The 18,599-nt window shown below is 36.1% G+C and overlaps 2 protein-coding genes across 5 annotated transcripts in view; both read left to right on the top strand.

The window, feature by feature from the left end:
• The window catches only part of LOC125061838 (GAS2-like protein 3), a 104,201-nt gene extending 91,917 nt beyond the window's left edge, over nucleotides 1–12,284 (top strand). For 3 of the 4 annotated variants that reach the window (XM_047667460.1, XM_047667461.1, XM_047667459.1), the window contains 8 exons: nucleotides 465–589; nucleotides 1,632–1,773; nucleotides 2,240–2,435; nucleotides 3,693–3,733; nucleotides 6,736–6,858; nucleotides 7,819–7,922; nucleotides 9,098–9,226; nucleotides 10,088–12,284. In XM_047667460.1, the coding sequence (XP_047523416.1) occupies nucleotides 465–589; nucleotides 1,632–1,773; nucleotides 2,240–2,435; nucleotides 3,693–3,733; nucleotides 6,736–6,858; nucleotides 7,819–7,922; nucleotides 9,098–9,226; nucleotides 10,088–11,005 (1,778 nt within the window). In that variant the 3' untranslated portion in view covers nucleotides 11,006–12,284. The remainder of the gene's footprint in view (nucleotides 1–464; nucleotides 590–1,631; nucleotides 1,774–2,239; nucleotides 2,436–3,692; nucleotides 3,734–6,735; nucleotides 6,859–7,818; nucleotides 7,923–9,097; nucleotides 9,227–10,087) is intronic. The other variant, XM_047667462.1, reaches the window with a different exon arrangement.
• A 4,432-nt stretch (nucleotides 12,285–16,716) lies between these two features.
• On the top strand, nucleotides 16,717–18,207 carry LOC125061675. The gene is made up of 2 exons (XM_047667207.1): nucleotides 16,717–16,922; nucleotides 17,110–18,207. Exons 1-2 carry the CDS (start codon nucleotides 16,904–16,906, stop codon nucleotides 18,024–18,026), a joined length of 936 nt encoding a protein of 311 aa, XP_047523163.1. The 5' UTR covers nucleotides 16,717–16,903; the 3' UTR covers nucleotides 18,027–18,207.
• Nucleotides 18,208–18,599: the final 392 nt, after the last annotated feature.

The following is an 18,599-nucleotide window of genomic DNA, read 5'->3' as shown; positions in this document are numbered from 1 at the left end:
GCCAGTGCAACTAAATATCCGTCTCACTTGCAATAATATTCAGGGTGCGCAAGACACGCTTAAATGGCGCTTCTCTGAGTAAATTCGTTCGCGCTTGAGGCACTGCAAGCAACTGCGACCGCTTACCACGCCGAGTATGATTATTTGGCACACGCAGCCCCAGTCTCTCCATTTCCGCACTATACCCTACCTCTAAGGACCTTAAAAAATATATTGTGATAGCAAGGTCCCTTACCTCTACCATACCCAAGACACAGTTGGATACATAACCAGGGTAAATTGGTACACTCCAAAAATCTCATATAGTAAATTTATACAATTCGCTACTCTCTCCATATGTATTTATTTCCCAAATTTGTTTAATAAATGGCTAAAGAACTTTCTTTCAAAACGAATACAGAAAAATCCATAGAAATGGTTCACGCAAGGAGCTTCACAAACACTTAGATATTGTTTTGTTTCAGGTATCACATACCTCACGGGCGAGAACTTTCTAGATGTTCTGGACAACGGTGCTGAATTGTGTCAGCTGGCTGCCGTCATACATGACCGGGCGCGGGAGGCGCTCGACCAGGGAATTATAGTTGGGGTGAGTTGAGTCAAAATTGCAACAAAATTCACAATACTTCTAGAAGAATCGGTTTTGGTTGTAGGACTAAAAAATTTTGTCGCTCTGTCATGTTGAATATTAGGCCGGGAGATAGTGGCACAAAATAGTGGGTCATGAACCAGTATGGCGGTTCTTCAGGGGTCTTATTGCGCAATGAAAAAAAGAAAAATGATGGTCGCATTCGCGTTGGTATGGTGGGCTGTAAGTCCGGAAAGGTATGGCATGACACTGCCGCCTCTTATTTTTTATGGACTATCTGAAAATACTTGAATTTTGTGGACCGAATCGTTTGACACACTAATTAATCCGACGAGTTCATGCTAACTAATGCACTGCAGAATAGGATTTGCCTAAAATCCTCTTGCCCTGATGTTAGCCCCAGCAGTGTTGGCAGTGTTGGCCTAGTATCTTTAGCGTGCGAATCTCATCGCTGAGTAGTGGCGTAACTATACCATCTGGGGCCTGTGGCAAATTCTTTTGATGGGGCCCTATAAGTAAGAATCATCACTTTGTACAGTTTAACTTCGAGAATTTCAGCGTACTCAATAACACGTTGTATATGTCCCACTAATGGCCATAGACCTCCTCTCTTAGGCGAGAGGGAATGGTCTGTAGTCCCCACGCTAGCCCAATGCGTATTGCAGACTTCACATTCATCCATAGAACATAACATCTCTTGGGCATGGGTCCTCTTGGGTCCGGGGCCCTTGTGATTATGCCAGCCCTGACACCCTGTCACTGAGGTCGTAGATTCGATCCTCGGCTGTGCAACAATGGACGTTCTTTCTATGTGCATTTAACATTCGTTCGAACGGTGAAGGAAAACATCGTGAGGAAACCGGCTTGCTTTAGACCAAAAAGTCGACAGCGTCTGTCAGGCACAGGAGATGATTACTTGTCTATTAGATTGACAAATCATGAAACAGATTCTGAAATCTGTGGCCCAGAAACTAACCTAAAAAGGTTGTAGACTGATTTATTTTAGATCTTGAAGATGATTCTTATTCTGATACTTTTTCAGCCGGTGCCAGCGATCAGAGGAAGATGTTGGCAACGTGCAGCAAGGCGCAGCTTCTTCTCTCGGGACAACGCCGAGAACTTCATCACCTTCTGTCGTGAATTGGGCGTTCATGAAAACTTGCTGTTTGAAAGCGATGACCTTGGTAAGATTTTTATTGGACCGCGTCATAATGACGGATGATGTAATGCAGGTCCTTATAAACAATTTGTAACATTGCCAGTTATTCTATGCTAGGTTCTTGATTTTAGAACAGGCAGTAAATGGAAATTTAGGCTAATTTTGTGACGTTCATAAGACGTGTAGATTATGTTACCTATATGAATAAATATATTTGAATAATATTTTCGTTGCTTAGTCCAATGAGAAATATATACGACAATATTATATATTAAACCAATTTCAAATATCTCCAAAAATAATATAATATTTGTACATCTTGCTAAAGTTTTTTTAGAATGTTAAATCCGCATATAGAAAGTCATTGCACAGCCAGGGACTACGACCTCAGGAATAGGAGTCGCACGCTGAAGCCACTAGGCCAACAGTGCTCTGATTCTTTATTTTTAATTTGTAAGAATTTCTTGAAGTAATTCATTTTCCTTTTTCAGTCCTTCACAACCAACCACGACAGGTGATCCTCTGTCTTCTAGAAGTGGCCAGACTGGCCACGAAGTTCAACGTAGAGCCTCCAGGTCTAGTCGCGCTGGAGAAAGAAATCGCACTGGAAGAACGGGACTCGGGATTAGATTCAGCCATGTCTGGAGCAGCCTGGCAGTTCAGGGACTCATCACCACCTCTTGATAAGTAAGTTTAATAGAGAATTAGGGAAATATTTTTTTTTTTTTTTAAAAGACAATTCACACCAATTGACCTAGTCCCATGCTAAGCTGGTGAAGCTTGTGTTATGGGTTCTTGGCAACGGATATACATACATATTATAGATAGATAGACATATAAATACATATTTAAACACCCAAGACCTAAGAACAACATCAGCTCATCACATCGATGTTCGCTTCAGCCGGGGATCGAACCCGGGACCCATGGATTCGCAGTCAGGGGTACTAACCACTAGACCAATGAGTCGTCGAGTGAGATAAAGGTATGTTGGGATTAAAAGTCCTGACTTGATGACTCCTGTAAAAATGTATTGGATTTTTGATATAAATCTTTATAATAAATATATTAGTGGCGCTACAACCTTTTTAAGTCTGGGCCTCAGATTTTAGTATTTTCATAATCTCAATCTAATAGGCAATTAGGTGATTAGAGGCTGGAGTGTCACAGGCAACGCCCATGGGCTAGTCACGAAACAAACCCTATTAATGAGGGCTTCAGGCCAACCGCGAGATTCCATTACACAAAAAATCTGTCACTGGGTCAGCCAGAGGTTAGACTGGTCGATTCTTCCTCAAGGTCGGAGAAAAAGCACAACATCTTTTCTAGTAGTCCTCGCAACAACGCATCTGAAGACATGCTTGTCATGGGTGACTATTGCCTTAAATAAGACCATTCAGCTTTGGGGGCCTCATAGCCTAGCGGTCTTATTAAGTGGCAGCTAGGTGAGGGGGGTTCGAGGGCAAGTTTTAATTCAATTTAAATTTGTTCTCGGCCTTTGGGAGGGTTTTGCGGTACTGGGTGAGTGCCTAAACCGTACATGGAGGACATGGTCGAATTTCTAAGGCAAAGAGCACGAATTATAAAAATCTCACACTTGACGCTGGCTAATGCACAAACCGTGCCAGAGCCATAAAAAACCCTGTCCAGAAGATACAACACAGAAGAACACAGTCCAGAACTGGTTTACAGGAATAGTGGTCAAAGGGTGAATTTTGACCTTGGCTATAATCAACATTTTAGTTTTTTCTATTGTTAGTGTAGTTTTTTCTACAAACGTAGAATAAATTTTTAGAAAAGATTTTTAACTTGTTACGCCAAAGAAGTATAACTTCTAACGCGTGTATATACACTTTTTTTTTATTTTGTACCTATTTTCTTTGTGTTTTTTATGTCACATTTGAAAACTATATTTTTATTAAGAAATGTATTTTTCTATTTCAGACCAACCAAAAAAGAGAAGCAAACATTGGAACCTAATGAGAGTGAGTATTTTACTTAGAGGAGTCTATACCGTGTCATACCATGATCGAACTATGAACGTATCAGCCATAGATGAATTAATACGAGAAAGTTACTATTAACATTGGATAACGCGTTTTGTTAATGTATCATCCGCGTTATATAGGCGTAACACGTACATAGAAGTATTTCCGAACCAATTCGACTTAGGGTCCTTCGAGAAAAGAGCGCACCAATTCTTAAAAGGCCTGCAACGATTGCGAGCCCTCTGGTATTGAGAGTGCCCATGGGCGGTATCACATCACATCAGGTGATGCCCGTTTGCCGTTTCCTGCATAAAATAATTTCTTATATCTATACAATATATAAGATATATTATGTTATATCAATCTAATGCACAGGTAAAAATGCAATTAAATTTGTGCGTAGAGCCCGGTCACTACGCGTATGATCAAACGACGCATGAGCAACCGAATTGTTAATAAATAAATCATTTATTTGCAAGACAAAATGTACCATTGTTCGATAAATTATAAAAATAGGCATTAAAATGTCATATAAATATTCATGTCATATAAGAACATAGACCACAAGCCCATGAACAAAAAATACCTGTGAAATGACCCAACCTGAATTACGCTTAGAAGGCTGTTACTATATCTGAAAATAGCTCTGAGCACTATGCCGTCATTTCTGAGCGGTACATGTGAGTACGTGAGTGAATGGACTTTCTCAGGTACAATGGGGGAATTTCGACTAATTATTAATGTACGGCTTTGTTATAAGTGTATAGATGATTAAAAATAAATGTCGAAAAACCTAGTGCCGTACAAAAGTGATGGTACCGGAAGTCGGTGCAAATTTTTAATTCGACGACAGTTGCAGAAGCAATATAGGTCATTTATTACTGTACGGCATTTGTGTGATTCCTTTTGGACACATATACAGATACTTTACCCGTAAACGCCGTACATATTTCCAGCGAAGCGGTCGAAAGCCAAGGGTCGGAACCCTACCCCTACACCCATATACCCTAAGGTCATTGTAAAATGTACGGCAACATGTTCAAAATATTATTTAACACGGACAATAATGTTTTATAATTATGCCGTCCAAATATTATAGTTAATATTTGTGTAATTAAATATTTATCGAAATTTCAGGATTTACCAAGTTCTTACTGCTGTAAGATCAGAAAATAATGTACGGCAACTTGTTTTTTTACATAATGTTACTAAATATTACCGTTGTACATTATAGCCGTTCATTATAAATGGTAACAAATAAAAATATTATGATAAAAAATATATGAAATTTCCGAAATTTAGATGACTTTTCAAATGCTCCTAGAGTAATATGGGGAGTAATATTTTCAAAGATTATTGTTATTTTATATGTAACAAATATAAATAAACAAAAAAAAACAGATGCCGTACATTTTACTCCAGATTATTCTTTACAGCTGATAAAAACTTCGACGACGTTTGAGGTGTCCCTTAAGGTCATTAATAACTGTACATATCTGAGTATACTACCATAAGGCTGTAAAGTATATTTACAGCCTTATCGTACCAGCAGAGAGAGGTAAAGGAAACATATTTTTAACAAAAATAAAAATGTAATACAGGGCGTCCCAAAGTTATGAGACATGAAGGGAAAGTACCTTAAATATCGCAGATAGGGTATTTTACTAAAAGAAGACTTTATGTTATTTTTAAAAGTTAGTAATTCTGCATTCAAAGATTTTTTTAAAACTACTTGCCTCGTCTGAAAATCGAACCGGCTTAAATAAAAAAAAAGCACCCCTACTTTTATGATGCCAATCGAAAGAATGGTATAACTTTTCTAAAGGAACAGACTCGTAGGGGATTTTTTTAGGCCGAATACGATAGATAATGTTTTTAATTTGATTAAAAAGATAAATTCACGCTGTTCCTTTCTTTTAAAATACTATGTTACTTAAGAAGAGTTATTAGTTTTTGGCCATTCTTTCGATTGGCATCATAAAAGTAGGGGTGTTTTTTTTACATTTAAGTCGGTTCGATTCCCAGACGAGGCAAGTAATTTTTAAAAAATCTTTGAATGCAGAATTAATAACTTTTAAAAATAACATAAAGTCTTCTTTTAGTAAAATACCCTATCTACGATATTTAAGGTACTTTCCCTTCATTTCCCATAACTTTGGGACGCCCTGTATTGGTAGGCGGTGGTAGCGGACTATCGAAAGTGTACGGCATTTATCTTTTATTGAAGATTGTCTAAAGTATTAATAACCTGTGTTATTGCCGTACAGATAAAAGTCACCGGAAAATGACTCTTTTCTGAGGAAAGTAATTTACTCCATACACCTATGTGTTCCACAAAAAATGTACGGCATGCTGGAAAATGTTATCTATTTGTGAAGTACTCTCAAGATCATTTAATTTTATGTTGTTTCATATCATCATCACCTATATGCTAATCAGACATATGTTGCGACCCTTGGCTTTCGACCGCTCCGCTGGGAATATGTACGGCGTTTACGGGTAAAGTATCTGTATATGTGTCCAAAAGGAATCACACAAATGCCGTACAGTAATAAATGACCTATATTGCTTCTGCAACTATCGTCGAATTAAAAATTTGCACCGACTTCCGGCACCATCACTTTTGTACGGCACTAGGTTTTTCAACATTTATTTTTAATCATCTATACACTTATAACAAAGCCGTACATTAATAATTAGTCGAAATTCCCCCATTGTACCTGAGAAAGTCCATTCACTCACGTACTCACATGTACCGCTCAGAAATGACGGCATAGTGCTCAGAGCTATTTTCAGATATAGTAACAGCCTTCTAAGCGTAATTCAGGTTGGGTCATTTCACAGGTATTTTTTGTTCATGGGCTTTTGGTCTAACACTATGTTACCGCTATGTTGACTTTAGGTCGGCGACGGAACGGTCCCAATTTTATACGGTCATAGTACGACACGGTATAGGACTCCTAATTAATAACTTGAATTAAAACTAAGTGAAGATAAAGCCTTAAATTCCAGAATTAATAGGCCTACTGTCGATCCTCGCAATCAACAGATTCGGATATATATCAATAATCCATTTTGCCTACTTGTTTTTATGGAGTTTTATGGAATACCTTTTATTGCAAGTAAGGGGCGAATCTAAAGCTAGGAGCTATTGTCATATCCCTAATCACATTACTACTGTCTACATAAACCTCTTCCATGATAAGGGCAACATTAAATACATGTTCTTTCTTATCATCATCAGTCCAATTGTCCAATTTTAATTTCATCATCAAACCCCTAAATTTTAATTTTAAATTTTTGGACAAAACTTTTTCTTTTTATTTTATAATACAGCTAACAAAAATACATACAACCCTTAACTGTCAACTCTCTACGATCAACCCCTATTTTTTATTATTTATTCTTATTATTAACTAAAAAACATATTGACATAACCTTTACACATTTAAATACCAACTCCGGGGAAATAAATACAGATAATGCAACTTTTCTCTACAGCTGTGATACTTTTTGACATCCAACACCTTTTGTCTTCAGTCACCGTGACCACGCACGCTGTAAAGCACGCGAAACGTCGGATAAATTTAAAATTATGTTAAATAATTGTAAATTTATAATAATACATAACTTTAATCCGGTTAAAAAGTTTTATCTTAAAAAAAAATATCCTAGAAATAATGGCAAACGACATTTGCCGGGTCAGCTAGGGTTTTATATAATTTTAGACATTAACGTATTGTCTTAGTAATCTATATGTATTTATGTTACTTAAATTACGATTGAACATCGAAAGACACTACACTCTTCCACTATTCCGATTGGTCAATAGCATCTCTAGTCCAATCAAAGACAGCGAAACGGCCGCCATTTTGTTTGGCCAATCACAATGAAACACAACGCGCCATCGACTCGATAGCTACAATTCAAACGCATTAATAGTTTAAACGTATGCCATTCGCACATGCGTGTCCCATACACCTAGTTCGCTATCCTATTTGTACATCCAAAATTGTGTATGTATGCTATTCCATAAAATGAAACATTAAATAGAGTGAAAATAATCTTGAAATATCTTTTAGATGAAGTATGCGTGGAGGACAGCGTGGAAGTGGCGAGCACGCGATCGGATAGTTCCTCTGACACCGATGTTCCACTCAGACCCACGAATGAGCTCGACAAAAGGGTAATATATTACTTTAATAAATTTCTAAACATATTGTTATGAAAATGAACTCGAAATTGTCATTAAGATAAGGCAGAAATGGCAAAGTTATGAAGTCATTATTTAAAAAAACTAATAAATCAGTGAAGCTACCTTTTTAGGTCTGGGCCTCAGATTTCTGGATCTGTTTCATGATCATTTGTCAATCTAATAGGCAAGTTCATCAGCCTCCTGTGCCTAACACGCCTTCGACTTGTTGGGTCTAAGGCAAGCCGGTTTCCTCACGATGTTTTCCTTCACCGTTCGAGCGAATGTTAAATGCGCACATAGACAGAAGGTCCATAGCACAGTCGGGGATCTAACCAACGACCTCGAGGAAGAGTCGCACATTGGAGCCATTAGGCGAACACTGCCCTTCTTTGAATTTATGAATATTTTTTAATGTATCCAGAGTTATACGTTAATTCCTTGAATGTATCAAACATATTATACATAATATACTATACGATTGCTATGTTTAATTGTTAAAATTATGTTTTCCATTCCAATTATGTTTGAGAAAAATCCTGCAATATTTTGCATGACAAACCATTTCGTAAGATTTGAAGATTTACATTCATCTTTAGGCCGTTTCTCCACTGCTCCGGTCCGGCAAACGTTAATTACCGATCCGATTTAGAAACTCACAACAGTACTTACGTACTTCTCCACTACTCCGGCATCCGGTTTTTAACGATCCGATAACTTGCTAGATCGCAACGCGGTGTTTTATCGGTCCAAGTATATCCAAGAGGTTATAAATTATTATTCACAAGTTTATTTATAGTTTCTATAATTTGAAACAATCTGGATTACCTGGACCAAACCAAATTATGTTGCTATTTATTTATATTTTTATACCAAAATATTAGTGAACATAGAAAATATTCAGAATTTAGAACGTTTTATTAATAAAATAAAGTGTATGGGTTTTAGTTAATATAGGTGTTGCATGATAAATATACAAGTATCGATTATTGTCGGATCGGATATAGTGGAGAAGCGCAATCCGGCCGTCCGATATTTTTCTCATGACTCATTCCGGTATCCGACGCCGGACCGGAGCAGTGGAGAAAGGGCCTTAATCCAAAGAAACGTCTGTCCAGTTCTGTTCTGTCTCAGTTCTTCCATATTAAATATTTGTTATTTAATTCCAGGTACAATCAATAACACGTCTATTGGAACGTGGTTGTAGATGTGGTTCGGGCAAATGTTCACGGCTGTTGAAAGTGAAGAAAGTGGGTGAAGGGCGGTACAATATCGCCGGCAGAAATGTCTTTATAAGGGTATGTTTAAATGTATCAATCAATATACGTTTATTCAGTTTAGATGCGTCTGCGGCTTATGAATGTCAAAAACGTTTACAAAATTCGCGTAAGAGCAAGACTACGCCATCCGTTCCTACCAGGAGGCCTTGATCTGAGAAGAACGGGCAAGAAACTCTAAGTTTTACCTTCCTCTACATTACAATTATTCAAAGGAAAATGTCATTAAAGTTACATAAGTAAAAAAAAAGAGTGTGTGTACTTATGTACACGTGTTAGAAGTTATACTTCTTTGGCGTATGGAAAAAAAATAACTTAAATGCAGTAGTGATTAACGATAAATATTAAAATTAATCAATAAAATTATTATTAGTAAATACTATCACCGTCGTATATGAAATTGATTTAATAAAAACACCAAAATAATATTTATTTATTCACACTGTAATCTCTTTTTGAATTTGATTCAATTATTAAATTAGAAGGAATTTATCAATTTTATTTACATTACAATAAATTTATAAAAACTTTTTTTATACACTGTATAATGATTATTAAATCTTATGAATTTCTGTGTCTGTCTCTTTTTCGTTATTTTCTTTCTCTTACTTTCATATTTTAGTTATTTTAGTTTTTATCAAAATTGAAGATTGATTAAACTTAAAAATTCAAAATTAAAATTGAAATTAATACATTATTTAAAGAAAAGTCTAATACTATAACAACATTAGAAAATATCTATGTCGAGATTATACGAGAAGTTTAATTTCAATCTGAACTAAAAAGGATATCTAAAAATATACAGTCTGTGTAATTCATAAAAATATTGCTTGCTGAAGTCTAGCCTATACCAAAAATCTAATTGGCAATATCTCTTTCCAGTTACTAAAAGGTCGCCACATGATGGTCCGCGTCGGCGGTGGCTGGGACACTCTGGAGCACTTCCTATCTCGTCACGAGCCCTGTCAGGTGCGCCTTGTCACTCCAGGACGCCGAGACCTTCTGCCACTCGCACCCACACCCGCTTCCAACACCGCAAAGGAGAGAACTACACCGTCCCCCACCAACCGTATCTCACCCAATAGAACCACCCCATCCCCAAGTAGTACCGAAAAGATCTCGCGGAACAGCGTCTCCCCGTCGAGTAGCAAAACCTCCCTCAAAGAATCTTCCGTTTCCCCAGCTCATAGCAAAGCTTCTATCGACAGCTCACCAGTCGAGCCCTTCAAACAAAAACCCAAGAACACCCCAAAGACCACACCCAACAAACCAGTTACAAGAAATCGTTCCGCTTTAACGTTACCCCTGAACGAGAAGCCGAGAAAGCAATCAGCCCCGGCCAGCTTCAGCACTCCAAACACACCAATAAACAGACCTGAACAGAGGAAGTCCGTGCCGACGCCCAAAAAATCTCGCAGCATGAGTCTAGCGCTCCAGAACGATAAGAAATTCTGCGGCACAGACAGATTGAACCAAGCCAGAAAATCCAGCGTACCTGACGCGCGAAAAACTCGAAGCCAGAGTTTAGCGTCGACACCAATAAATGAGCCGAAGAAATTGCTGCCCACGTATGGAAAGAAGACAAGAAGCATGAGTCTGGCAACCACAAATGACTTTCCGAAGCCCTTGAAGAAGAGTCTGTCGGCCAGCAGCACTCCAGTAACGCAGGCAGCTATAGAAGAGAGTATCAGATTGTCGTTGGAAGCGACGATTGCTGACCCTACGTCGCCTAAGAAGCCATTCCTTCACATCAAAGCCAAATATAGAAGTCCACCACCAAGAGAAGTGCCGCCGAGATAATTCATTCCATAAGGAACTTGTGGAGCATATTTATATACGTGACAAGCATGCGTCACATTTGGAAATCATCACAAAGTTTATTTTGGGAATCCTTTTCATATAAATAAATATATATACCATGATCGGCAAGATAATCCGTATTCCACGAAGTAATTTCTGACGGATAGAGACAACTGGATAATGTCAAATTGGCATAAGAGAACTAAAAGCCTTGTCTTGAGAGATGTCAAGTTGTCAAGAAACAAATGACAGTTGAGACTTTTGACAAGTTTGGGAATACGGCCAGAGCAAGAAAATATAAGCGTCAAAGAATAACAATAAATATTGGTACAACATTAAATGTACCTAAATAATAATACAAAGTAATAACAATTATTACAAAAATCTTGCTTAGATTTTGATGGCTTGGATAGTCTGTGGTGCTAAAGCAAAAGCAGTCTATGGATTTTCAAAATAATTGTGATTAAAACAAACTCTGCTCCCAAAGTTCCATTCCTAATACCAATACGTAGATTTTATAAATACGCTATTTATTATAAAATCTACTATTCAGTGGTATTTTAGCTTTAGATATTGTAAGTGTTTGCACGCATAGATTTTCATAGAATTTGTTCGCAATGAATAATGTTCAATATTTTGTTTAGTTCAATAATGCCCACAGCGCTGTTCATAATTTCAATTCTATTTTCATTTTAATAAAATATTCAATGGCCATATAATAATTGCCGTCACATATAATAAATATAATGCTATTTTCGAATATTTAATGTCATAACGATACTTGTCAAGATGCTTTTATGATTGTACATTGTCAAAGTAAGATTTTGAACATTTGAGCTTGACAGGGAACACCACAGACTAGTTGACAATACAGAATAAGAACTTGGTACGCTTTAAATTATTAAGATAGATTATAAAACCAGTGGCTGTATCTGTTTCGTAATCATTTGTTTTTTTCTTATAGGCAAGTAGGTCAGACTTCTTAGCCTGACATTTACCGACTTTTGGGTCTATAGCAGGGTTTCCTTACTATATTTTCCTTCAGCGTACGAGCAACTGTTACAATGCGCATAGACATAAAGCCTAGACTAGACCAACACAATGCGTAGACATAGCATGCTTTATAATCTGTTAAATTAATATTAATTAATCATATCAAAAAGTCAGGACTGGGTAATTCATTAGCTCTTTTGAATTTTCCTGTGGTCGTAGGTTCGATCCCCGGCTGTGCACTGGACTTTCATTCTATGTGCGCATTTAACATTCGCTCGAACGCCGAAGGAAAACATCGTCAGGAAACCGCCTTGCCTTAGACCCAAGTTGACGCCGTTTGTCAGGCACATGGGGTAATCACCCACTTGCCTATAAGATTGACAAAAAAATGATCATGAAACATAAATCTGAGGCCCAGACCTAAAAAGTTGTACTGCCCCTGATTTTTAAACTATTCATTGAAATCAAATGTTAATTTTATTCAAAACTAGCGAACTTCGATTCGCCTAAATACGTTTTTTTATATAGCCTACCTCTTTAGTACATACAAAGACAATTTTTTTCGATCCATCCGTCTTCGAGTTTTGCAAAACAAAAATATGCAATTTATTTTATTTATATGAATGAAATAGTGAAGAATTTTATTTATTTGAGCATTAATGTTACATTTATAAAATCAGCTCTAACTCGGTCTGTCAATGTCACTTTTGACACGTGGAAGCCATACTTAGGGTGAGATCTATAGTGCGCACTTAGACTTTGCTCAGACTTAACTACAACCATTCTTTACTTTTTTAAAGGATAATAAAGAAGGTATTGCATGAAATGAAACATCAATTTCTGTCTTAGCTTGAGCTTAGCTTAATCTCACCGTTAAAATGTCTATAAATATACTAAATCATAGTTTAACCTTAGTGTTTTTCGTAAGTAAAGTCTGAGCAAAGTCCAAGTGCGCACTATAGATCTCACCCTTAGTCTCGACTCTGAATCTCACGTACTAAACATATACACGAACATTCATTTGTATGATAAATCTATGCGATATTAAATTGATAAGAGTTATAGGTATTAAATTCGACGCTAGTTTAGTATTAGGCCGCTAACTCAATAGGATGCCATGGCGACATCGATGGCTACGTATCCAAACAATTTGTGTTGAAGTGCATTGAACTCACTTGAAGGTTCTAGAAAGGAAAAAAAATAAAAGAAGGTTTCAGAATGGTTTTTGAGGCTTTGATCCTGGCTTTGCTTCCAATTGCCAAACTGGCGCAAAGTCAGCTAACTGCCATACAATAGAAATTGACGACTCATTGGTCTAGTGGTTAGTACCCCTGACTGCGAATCCATGGGTCCCCCCGGCTGAGACGAACATCGATGTGATGAGCATTTGGTGTTGTGCTTAGGTCTTGGGTGTTTAAATATGTATTTATATGTCTATCTATCTATAATATGTATGTATATCCGTTGCCTAGTACCCAAAACACAAGCTTCACCAGCTTAGCACGGGACTAGGTCAATTGGTCTGAATTGTCTTTAAAAAAAAATTGAAATTGTTTGGACACGTAGCCATCGACGCCGCCATGGTATCCCAGTGAGTTAGCGGCCTTAGTGTTAACTTTTTATTTAAATTTCTCATGTAATTTCATTAATGCTCCCACGGGAGACTAGTCATAATTTGTTATTGCAATAATTTATGTGAATATCCCTAATGTATACGATGCTTCTGGATTTAATGGTACAAAATTATTGAAGTCCACACGAGTCTATTTTCATAAGACAATAACAATATTTTTGCACCTAGATAAGCACTAGATAGAATAAGAAATTTTTTACGAATCAATTTCTTCCATTTGACATTTTTAATACCAATTGCGACACGAGCTTGTAGTGCTGTTTTGAATCAGTCATCAACGAACAGCGATGTCAGGCCGTTCACTAACGTACACTCATTCTGTGTCGAGGGCTGTCAACGTTTGACAGTTGACAGTTCTCAAGACGTCTTGAGGTATGTTTAAACCGTGTGAAACTTGTGTGGTAAATGTAGTGTTTTGTTTGGTTCAAAACAGCAATCTCACAGTAATATGCGTGAGAAAATTTTGTGCCAATAATCGAATTTGTCTTAATAAACATTTTGATATCTTACACTTTGTTTGATTATAACCCCTTCAAAATATTTTATAACAAAACATTACTTAAACAGGACGCTCTTACCGCGTTGTCGCAAGGGATTTAAATCAACTTTTGAACCACGAAATCATTTGTTAATTACCACTTCAGCGTCATTTGGTCTCCAAGATGGACGCACTTATGCTTAACTAGTGAGTTCTTGGTAATCTCAGGATTCGAATATCTTAGCTAGAACTCAGTAAAATTCATAGTATTCACATCACTCACTTAAAGTCTAAATACGCTTTCAAAACAAGAGACTCAAGTGTATATTATAGTATATACCTATAGATCATGCACTATTAAACTTGCATCGCCTTGACGCTTACCACAGCATTGCGTAGGTAGTAGGAACTTTACCTAAAATTCACGCTTGAAGCCGGTTATTGAAACATAAAAAATTATATGAAAAATGATGGACGCGTGCCATTAGCAAAAATTTCTATCTTAGCAAGAATTTGTTTTCTAGAAATGTGTATGAAAATAAAAAGAAGTTTAAGAAATATAATTTTCGTAAAACCATTGATTCAAATTTGCGCGGCAATATCGCAGTGTCAGCTGTCTTGGACTGTCAGTCATATTATTTGTGTTATATTCGATTCTGTTTATTACATTCAGAAATTAACATGTTTTTATGATAAAATTTTGATAGTCGTAATGTTTAATTATTTTCATTGTATTGATGCAGTCTCACTTTATGTTCTTAGTATTTATATGTAGTATTTCAAAGATTTGTCTGACGAGACGAATTAATAATTTCAAAACAAAAAAAAATACTGAACCGCTCGCTGATCTGTTACTTTGATTGGTATCATCGTTTCATTTTAATACAAAGAGCATGCTCCATCAGAAAAATACTGGTGAAGTGTACCGTCAACCGGGACTGGTAAGGGTAAAAATCAGTTGAAATTAAAACGCGGAACTCTCGTATATTGAATATACGGAATATACTTAGCGTTAAGTGTCGACTCTCAGGGTAAGTAATAAGTATAACAGCGAAACTTAGCGCTAAGTATGTGAACTATACGTAAAAAATGTATTGGATTTTGACATATTGGAGATATAGATCGGGTTAAGTCACATTCAGGTTATATTCTATTTCGAATTCACAATCTCGTCTTGAGCGCTGTCAAATATTTTAAATTTCATGAGCGTTGAGCATCTGTCAAATATGTCAAATTTCATACAGAGAAATAGTCTGACAGCGCTGAAACTACATTTAAAACGTGAATCCCGTTTAAGCTTACGTGTCATCTTACCCTAAGTTTTGTCGATAGTCTAATATCCAAATTATCAAAATTCTAACTTATACAGGGAATTGAGCTATAGCGTCTCAATTATAGACTTAAACATCGAAAAAGTTCAGGTTCGAGAGGTCCCAATAACCAAATGTCGGGACCTTATTGCAATTCTGTCTCATTTATCCAGGTCCCACTTACCAAGGTTTCACTGTAATATGAGTTATAGCGTCATTATTTATTGTTACATTTTCAGTGTGCTCGAAGTGTGTCAGCAGTTGCTCCAGTAAAGGTGCCCGTAAGAGCATCGGTGACCCCGCACAAGCGTCGTTACACTTACTACAATAGAATGTTCAAGCCAATCGCCTACCATCTTCCCAAACCGCTTACAATATCTCTTGTTTAATAGCATGAACTGAATTAAGACAGCTTCCATAATCACGCAACATTACGATAAATCATTTGGCATGAATAAAATAAATGAAAAATGAACATTGCTTTTTATTCTATATTTTTAACTATGTCTTATTGACGTAGGCTTCTGTCACCAGACTTATCTTGTCTATGCCTCAATAATGATAGTAAGAAAGACATTATTTATCAATTTTAAAGGTTAAATATATAAATACGTTTTTATAGCCCTAAATTTATAATTATTGTATGGAAGATGTTTGGCTAAATCAATATAAATAATCAAATTAAACTACCACAATGTAATTTTGCCGGCGATAAATCAACATTCCCCTTACAATTTTCTTACGTAGGTATATCATTATTATCTTGAATATCATCATAAACCATGTAATCTTATTGTATCGAAAATTAGTCAGGCGCAGCTAGAAAAAAAACTGTATTACACATAAAAATGGATCTATAGTTAACAAAGAAGTGCTAGTGCCCCCAAATTAGGATTGCCGGTCTCGTAGGCAGCAAGTATTTCATTTGACACATTAATGATTTTATACTTGACTTAATCAATTTTACTTACAATTTTGTTATTAAACTGTATACAAGAAGAATACTTTCAGTTTCAGCTCAGGGCAACTTGAGATAATGTTGCTTAATTGTTAGGGAATGTATAAAGTTATGCATCGATAGTGATAGTTATAAGAAAGTGGTTAAAGATGAAAGGGTCTGATGATACGTCTTAGCGTCAGATTTTCGTGTGTCAGCTTTTTAAACACGTGTCTATGACATGCCGGTTACCTCTTATCCTTCGGAGTTCGGCGTACGACTGAATGTTAGACGCACAATTGTGGTTCCAGTTCCACAGACGCACTAACTCAGTTGACAGAAGTACAGAGACCAATACCTACTGCACGAGTTTAGACTTAAGAAAATTATCTACGTTTCAATTCTCGTGATAAGGTAATTAAATCACTTATAAATTCACATTAAGAACATTAATCGACACTTGATGAAAATTTTAGTACCGGAACTAAATTCGCTTTAATTCATTAGAGTATTTATAGGAATTAAAGTCTGAACGAAGACGGCGCAGATGATGGAAGCTCTTCAGAGTAAGTAAAATTTTGTAACCAGTTCTTTTAAATAGTTTGGTGGAGTTCATCATTTAAGTTGAAAGATGTCCTAATTCATGGTGACCAAAACATATGATGATCTTTTTAGGATTACAAGCGTTGCGTTTGCTAGTATTTCGTGCACATTACCAACTAAAATTATTCATAAAACGTGTTTATTTTCCAGTTGTAATATTGATCTTGTTTCATCAAGTAGTCCTCCATTCGTGTCGCGGTATCAGCGACTTCCCCGATTCTCAGGAGTCTGATGATGATGATCTAAAGTACGAAGACATCAGAAGTATACTACGATTGGTCCCCAAAACACACAACACCTCCCGTAGTCTGCTAGGGATTAAGAAGCATAAAGCAGGTCCCATAGCTATAATTCTTGCCCCATCGAATAAAGCTGCTAAATTTCATCGTAACCAGAAAATACCCGGACTCGATAGAGATACAAAAAATGGATTATACGCAGATGGTTACACAGGTACAGCTGAAAAAGCAGAAACTGCACACACTATTGATAAGGATAAATTGGAAGTAGCGGATCATAAAAGTTTAGAAAAATTTGTTAATAAACATGAAACAATCGATGAAATGGTAAAAACACCAACTGTAAAGAGCCACAATTATACACATTTCATTGTAGATAAAAGTATATTAATGAATGATAACGATGACTCATCCCAAGAAATATTAGATGATTCAAATTCGGTGCCTGATAAAATTGAAAAAAGTATGGATGATAAAAATGAATTTAATAATGGTGTTTTAGACGATATCACAACCGGTGATAATACACGGGAGGAACGTAAAGAGAAAGACATAATATCAAAAGATCTAGTTACACCGGAATCTATTAACAAAAATGATGTAACTTATTTTAACATAATAGATACTAAATTACAAAATCTTTCAGAAATGAATGACGGCGAGCATGATTTGAATAAGAGTTCAACTAAGGTATCTGTGAATTATATTTTTGGAGAACAACTTAATAAAGCGCTGAATGTGTTTAATCCTGATATAGAGTGTATTCGAACCGATGTCCGAAATTGCTCCTATAGAGTCATAAACCTACTGTTTAATTTTCAAAGATAGGAAATAGTTTCTAAAGTTTAATTTGATATTGGATCTTGAACTATTAGATTATTTTTAAATGAATTATATTATAGTGCTACTAATCTATATCATTGTTCCAAGATTTCTCCTATACATATTTTTAGCTGACATAATTATCTACGCAAAAACAGATTTGGTCTACGGTTCTATGGTCGGTCGATTCAGTAAACGAATTACGAAACTTCTTTTTCGAACTTATGACATCGACTTATCGAAGATCATTTCTTACTTTACACTTTATAGTTTACTGTGTTTCATTAAAGTTTTGAAATAAATATCAAGTTTCATGAATCTTAAAAGTATTTTAGGTAAATCAGCAATTACAATTTGTTTCTTCATACAATATTTATATTAAACTTAAACATATACATTATACGTTCATTCGTAAAAGTTCTTGGTGCCGGGTTGAAAGATGTGGGTTTCAACTCATTGTAAATTGTTGTCAAACTTTTGTAGCGGGTCATTTCAAAACTATTGTAATACATATATTATATACTATAGGTATAGTATAATTAAAACATATTGGCAAAGGAATCCTTATCGCTTTAACAA

This window comes from Pieris napi, chromosome 24 (assembly GCF_905475465.1).
Source record: "Pieris napi chromosome 24, ilPieNapi1.2, whole genome shotgun sequence".
NCBI lineage: Eukaryota > Metazoa > Arthropoda > Insecta > Lepidoptera > Pieridae > Pieris > Pieris napi.
The sequence above is the reverse complement of the archived record's forward strand: the minus strand, read 5'-3'. Positions and strand labels throughout refer to the sequence as shown.